Below are 6,787 nucleotides of genomic sequence, written 5' to 3' on the forward strand. Positions count from 1 at the left end.
TATGATTTGAAATTATCAATAATGTTATTTCCAATATTTCGTAAAAATACCACAATTACATCAAAACCTCATCATCCGATCACCTTAGATTATTACTATGTGGAAAAAACTATACTCCCATATACAATATCAGCTATCTTTTTTAGACATTATTGCGAAAATCCATGTGCTGAAGATCTTGTTTTCAAGAACTCTAGGTTTTATCTATTTGCAATATTATTGAATATATCTCCCTAATTAAACTCTATGCGAATCAGTTTGCCATATGTAAGGGTTTTTAAAATGATTAGTTGGCATATATAAAATTCATAATTTTGAATTACGAGGTTCCAACCCAGGTTTGACCCTTATAGAGGTATTGAAAAGGAAGTTGATTTTTATCCAAATTTTCGGACAATAACGAACGTTTCAATGATAGGGATTTGGAGGCTAGACCCTTTCATATAGTGCCATGTTTGTTTATATTGCGTCGGAACTTGCCATCTTGCTCCCCTCTGACATAACTCTGATTGATAGTAAATCTTTTTATGGATGAAAAGAAAAACTATTTTTACAAAGGTTCATGGTCAAAAGCATATGATTCCTTAAAATTGTTTTATATATATTTGATGATGTCGTTTTTATTTTTCGTGTTGGTGTTGTCACTTGATTTTGCCCTACATATTAGAGATAGCTGAATACCAGGAAATGGGTAAAATAACAATTGTATTGCTACATGATTACTTATTACTTTCATTAATGTTCAAGTAATAGTTTGTATATATTTCTTTCGTAACTATCAAAATAATCAATAATTGTAACAATTTATAAAATAGAAGCCTTGAAGTATTTCACAGAATTCTCATAGATTTATTTCTTACAGAATTACCAAAATTCGAACGAGTCTCTGTCATGATAAAGAAAATATTACAAAATTAAAACAGGAAAGATTTTTCGAAGTAAATACCTCGCATGACATTGGTTGCATATTTTTTCTTTGGTTTTTATCCTCATACTTTCCATTTAGAACTTCCCCTCTCTCTCTCTCTCTCTCTCTCTCTCTCTCTCTCTCTCTCTCCTCTCTCTCTCTCTCTCTCTCTCTCTCTCCTCTCTCTCTCTCTCTTTGGTATTCAAGGTTTTTTTTTTCGTCTTTTCTTCAGATATGATGAATTACAAAACTTCCATATAACTTTAGAGGAGAGAGAGAGAGAGAGAGAGAGAGAGAGAGAGAGAGAGAGAGAGAGAGAGAGAGAGAGAGAGAAGGGGGTAGCATTTACGCTATGGAATGAGATATCTCAAAATGAAAGTATTTGCTGGAATTGAAGATGCACTCACAGTTCTTTTTATCATCTTCATAATTCCCGAGATATATATCCATTTCTTTAACGAAATTGAAAATACAGACATGCAAGCACACACAGGCAAATAGAAAGAATGCATGGAGGTTGGGGTGTGGGCGAGAGTAATGATGGGGGAGAAAGAGTGATTGATTTTGCAGTTGCTTTAGAAAAAGATTAAGAGAATGATTACTTACAGTAGCGGTGGCAGAGAGAGACAGATAGATTTGCTGCTGTGTAAGAGAGACCATATGACGTAGGTTAGAAAATGCAAGGAGGTAAATGGGGAGAGTGTAGCAGTGCAACACAAGTTAGTGGTAATTGATTGCAGACTAAGAAATTGTAGGAGAGGTAAAAAGACAAGAATGGACCCAAAAATTTAGAGGTGGAAATTGAAAGAGGCAGTACTGAGGGTCTTGTTTAAGGGAAGAGTGCTGGAAGCAGTAAGGTTACACGAGGATGTACAAGAATGGTGGACTGAGAATAGTAAAGAGATTCTAAGGATCGGTTCGGAAGTACTTGGACAGTCATCAGGTATGAAGACCCCCAAATGATAAGGAATTGTGGTGGCGGAATGATGAGATGCAAAAATGGGTAAAAACAAAGAAAGAAGCCAAGAAGAAGACAGATCTCTCAGGAAAAGAGCAGGATAAAGAAAACTATAAGCAGACAAAGAAAAAGACAAGAGGAGCAGTAGCTAAGGCGAAAGCAGAGAAATTAAATGAAGTATATAAAGCGATTGAAACACCAGCAGGAGAGGAGAAAATACTACAAAATGCTAGAGCCCGAGATGCTGCATCTAAAGACCTGGCGCAGATAGGGCAAATAAAAGATAGCAATGGTATAGTTCTAGCAGAAGAGAATGAAATTAAAAGTAGGTGGGACACTTATTTTGAAGGACTATTGAATGAGGAGAACCCAAGAACAGTATTTGAAGATGGACTCCCAAAGGAGGTAGTTACCTTAGGAGTGACTAGAAGAGAAGTAGACCAAGCAGTAAAGATGAAAAGTAGTAAAGCAGCAGGTATAGAAGAGTCTTGGAGAGGAAGGCATAAATATCTTGTGGGACCTGTGGCAAAAGATCTTCAATCAGGAAATGATTCCAGAGGAATGGAAAAGCCTAGTCATCCCCATCTATAAGGGGAAGGGAGACATCCAGGAATGTGACAACTACAGAGGCATAAAGATGATAAGCCATACTATGAAGATATGGGAGAAGATCATTGAGAAAAGACTCAGAGATGAAACAACAATTGGTGAGGAACAATTTGGATTCATGCGGGGAAGAGGGACTGTAGATGTAATATTTGCTTTGAGGTAGATGATAGGACAACATTGGGAGAAACAGAAAGGATTACATTATGGTCTTTATTGACATGGAAGAGACATACGATCGAGTACCATGCCAGGAGCTGTGGAGATGTATGAGAGAAAAAAAAGAGTCCCTGAGAAATACATAAGAATCGCCCAAGATATGCACGAGAGGACAGAAGAAAATGTTAAGAGCATTATAGGCCTAAGAGAAAGTTTCCCAGTAAATGTGGGGCTACATCAGGGGTCTGCATTGAGCCCTTACCTATTTGATCTGGTCATGGATGTAGTAACACAAGGTATTAGAGATCAGTCTCCTTGGTGAATGCTTTTTGCTGATCATGTTATACTGTGTAGCACTAGGCGAGAGGTAGTAGAAGAGAAACTGGAGGAGTGGAGAAGAGAAATGGAAAATAGAGGATTGAAGATCAACAGGAAAAGACAGAGTATTTAAGATTGAAAAACGTGGAGAATGGGGAAGTTATTTTACAAGGAGAGAGGCTGAAAAGAATTAGAAATTTCAAGTATTTAGGATCAACAGTTGCAGAGGAAGGTGATCTGGGGCAGAAATGAACCACAGAATACAAGCAGGATGGAAGAATTGAAAAAAAAAAAAAAGTGTGTGGAGTAATATGCGACCGGAAAATAGGGGTTAAGTTTAAAGGTAAAGTACACAGGACAGTTGTGAGACCGGAAATGATGTATAGAGCGGAGACGTCAGCAATAAAAAAGACAGAAGAGAAGAAGCTGGATGTGGCAGAGATGAGAATGTTGAAATAGATGTGTGGGGTGACAAGAAGAGATAAGATACAGAATGAGGTAATTAGGGGTACCACAGGAGTTAAAAAACTATCAGATAAGATCCAAGAAAGTAGACTGAGGTGGTTGGTCAGGTCATGAGGAGAGATGAACAGTATATTGGGAGGAGAGTGATGGAAATGGAGGTACAGGGAACGAGAAGGAGAGGGAGACCAAAGCGAAGGCGGATGGACTGTATCAAGGATGACCTTCGATCAAAGGGATTAACCGGTGATGAAGTGTGGGACAGAGGTCGATGGAGAACGCTGGCCAGAAACATTGACCCAACATAAAATTGGGGAAAGAAGCAGACAAAGAAGAAGGTAATTATTACGTTGTAGTATTTCTGATACGTCATAAATATCAAATATCATATCAGTGCACCACTGATCTGGTAAAGCAGGGGAAGTATGGATTCATTAGTATTTTCCTGTTTCCAACTATTGTATATATACTTGTAAAAGAAATTTTTATATGTAAGAGTAAGGCCATATTTCTTCTCAGTCCCTGCCTGACGATCTACCGGACTGGAGTTCAAGTCCCGCTCAAGCTCGGTATTTTCTTGTGGTGTCTACAATATCACTATCCATGTGCGGTAGGGATGGGGAGTTTGGAGAAGCCTATAGGTCTAAGTACTGAATCATCAAGAGCCATTGCATCGGCCTCACTGTTCTAGTTTAGTTGGAGAGGGGGCTTGGACTCCGATGACGTGTATTATGGTCTAGGGCAATTCCCTGCTAGCTTATTCAATGCCACTATTCCTTGCTTCTGTGGAAAATTCGGAATCTAGAGGTCACATATCAGTACATATTCAAAGAAGCCCCATCACTTGGCCATATTGCCCAAACTCATTCATTTATTCATATACACGAATTACACCACTTTAAAAATAATTCATTCAATCTACTTTTGATATAGCGTCATCGGGGAATTGTTTTCAGGCTATTATACCCACCATTAATATCATAGGACATTATTTTTCATGTTGATTTCTCTGTAACCTGAAAAAAAGAAAAAAATCAATCAAGAAAACTAGAGAGCATAATGAACTCTATCATAAAAGCTAAATGAGAGTTAGGCAAATTTTAAACGCAAGGACTTTAAAACATCTGAAAGGAAGTGACGAGATACTTAATTTGTTTAAGGAAACATAAGCCCTTGCCAGTCATAAACACAAAGCACTGAGCTCGAAATGCTGTGTCTAACTTTTTCATAATTACTGACGTTATCGTTCCGATCAACGTACATTCAAAACATAATATGAAATAAGAAATTATATCTACTGGTGCATATATAATTTTTTCATAACACATTTTCATCATCATAATTATTATCTGTATGATTATTATTACAGTTGGGGTAAAAATATTCATTATTTTGAAAAATCACTATCATAATTATCATAATTATTATCATTTATATCATAATTATCATCACAGTGGACTTAATGGTAGATTTTTATTTCTACTTTCCCCTTCCATTTTATTATATATATTCTCAAAAAAATATTTCAATGTGATGAAGAAAAGCAAAAGGACCGTCAAATAGATACGCTTTTTTGTTAGGCTCCTTTCTTTTCCGGGAATATTTCACCCCATAATTGTAGGTAATATGACACGGGAGGGACATATTTTTTTTTTTTTTTTTTTTTTTTATCCAGACCCTAAGTCATCATGTGACCATTATCTGACTAGGGAGGTTGTGAGACAATGCTTACAAGATCTGGGGTTTATCCTATTATTTTAATGAAATATCATTGTATGCACATAAATTTCTGTATTTTCACAGTGGTTAGGAAAATCATAACAACAGTGGTAGTACGCATACAAACAAAACACAATTATTCATTCAACCATACACAAACGCACGAATACACACACACAAACACACACACACACAAACACACACCCGCATACACACACACACACACACACACATATATATATATATATATATATATATATATATATATATATTACATATATATATATATATATATATATATATATGTGTGTGTGTGTGTGTGTGTGTGTGTGTGTGTGTGTGTGTTGGAAGACCTAAGCCTGCATGGCTAGGGTCTGTGAAGCACAAAGTAGGAGATGATGAATGGAGAAATATTGAATTGGATGCTCAAGATAGAGACGACTGGTGAAATCTAGCCTAGGCCATTTGCATCAATAGGCGTAGGAGTAGATGATGATGATATCAGACATGTCCTTCCACTTGCGTCTGTTTATGATCTTCCTATGGCCATCCACACCCGCTTTTTTTTTAGTTTGCCGATTCTTCGTCTTCTCTTCCTTACCCTGCTTCTACTGCAATCTATAGGGACCCATTCTTTTATTCTTAATATCCACCTATTTTCTGTAATTTCCATTGTATGTCCTCCTCATCTTCATTTCTTTTTCTTACGTGCTGTTAGGATATCCTCTACTTTAGTTTGCTCTCGTATCCATATTGCTATTTTTCTTTTCCTTAGTGTTATTCCAATCAAGGAAGACTTGGAACAGGGTGTCAAGTGCTGTTTGCTTTTAACGATGAAATTGGTAATATTATCAACAATAGATATTGCATAGAATTTCTATACGATAGTGATATAAGAAATAATAGAACACCTGAGCTGGTACCAAACGTAGCAGTAAAAGTAAAGAAAGCATTAAAATGTATGAAAAGAGGCAAAGCAGCGGAAAAAAATGGCCTATCAAAAGATTTAATAGTAGTTGGAGATTTCATAATAGTGAAGTTCGATGAACTTTACACAAATGTTCAATAGTTATAGTTTGGAAAAACTTTATCATCATACTAATTCATAAAAAGGGACACCCAGAAAACCTGAAAAATTATCGCCCAATAACATTATTCTCCGTAAGATATGAAGTTCTTACAAAGATCGTATTAGACCGACTAAAAAGACTTCTAGACTTACATCAACCAAGAGAGAAGGCAGTCTTTAAAAGTGGTTATTCAACAGCTGACCATATTCATGTAATTAACCAGCTAATTAAAGAAAAATAACAGCGTATAAGAAACCACTATGTATGGCATTCATAGACAATGAAGAAGCTTTTGATCCTGTCAAAACCTCAGCAGGAATGAAAGCCCTTCAAAGACAGGAAATAGATGAATTTCTTATCGGAACACTAAGATATCTCTACAGGAAATACAAAAATCCTAAAACAATATTCCGATTGAGAATGGAGTTATATAGGGAGACCCAATATCTCCAAAATTATTCGTGACATGCCTAGACGTTTTAAAGAATTCAGATTGGCAAAATGTATTGATTACCATTTATGGGTAATTCCTCAACAACTTGAGATTTACAAATGAAATTATAACCAAACATATATCAAAATTGTTGG

The 6,787-nt window shown here is 36.2% G+C and overlaps 2 protein-coding genes across 2 annotated transcripts in view; one reads left to right on the forward strand and one right to left on the reverse strand.

The window, feature by feature from the left end:
* The first annotated feature begins 1,898 nt into the window (after positions 1–1,898).
* Positions 1,899–2,456, forward strand: LOC137651631 (uncharacterized). The gene has a single exon (XM_068384851.1). The coding sequence runs from the start codon at positions 1,899–1,901 to the stop codon at positions 2,454–2,456; it is 558 nt and encodes a 185-aa protein (XP_068240952.1).
* Positions 2,457–2,892: 436 nt separating this feature from the next.
* Positions 2,893–6,787, reverse strand: part of LOC137651632 (uncharacterized) — a 15,650-nt gene continuing 11,755 nt past the window's right edge. Inside the window, exon 2 of the mRNA XM_068384852.1 lies at positions 2,893–3,012. Within this exon, the coding sequence (XP_068240953.1) occupies positions 2,893–3,012 (120 nt within the window). The remainder of the gene's footprint in view (positions 3,013–6,787) is intronic.

The sequence above is a fragment of the Palaemon carinicauda genome, chromosome 13, assembly GCF_036898095.1.
Source record: "Palaemon carinicauda isolate YSFRI2023 chromosome 13, ASM3689809v2, whole genome shotgun sequence".
Taxonomy (NCBI): Eukaryota; Metazoa; Arthropoda; class Malacostraca; order Decapoda; family Palaemonidae; genus Palaemon; species Palaemon carinicauda.

Bases quoted from the DNA above. Each gene is read 5' to 3' on its own strand.
- LOC137651631 (XM_068384851.1), top strand. From the start codon at position 1,899: ATGCAAAAATGGGTAAAAACAAAGAAAGAAGCCAAGAAGAAGACAGAT.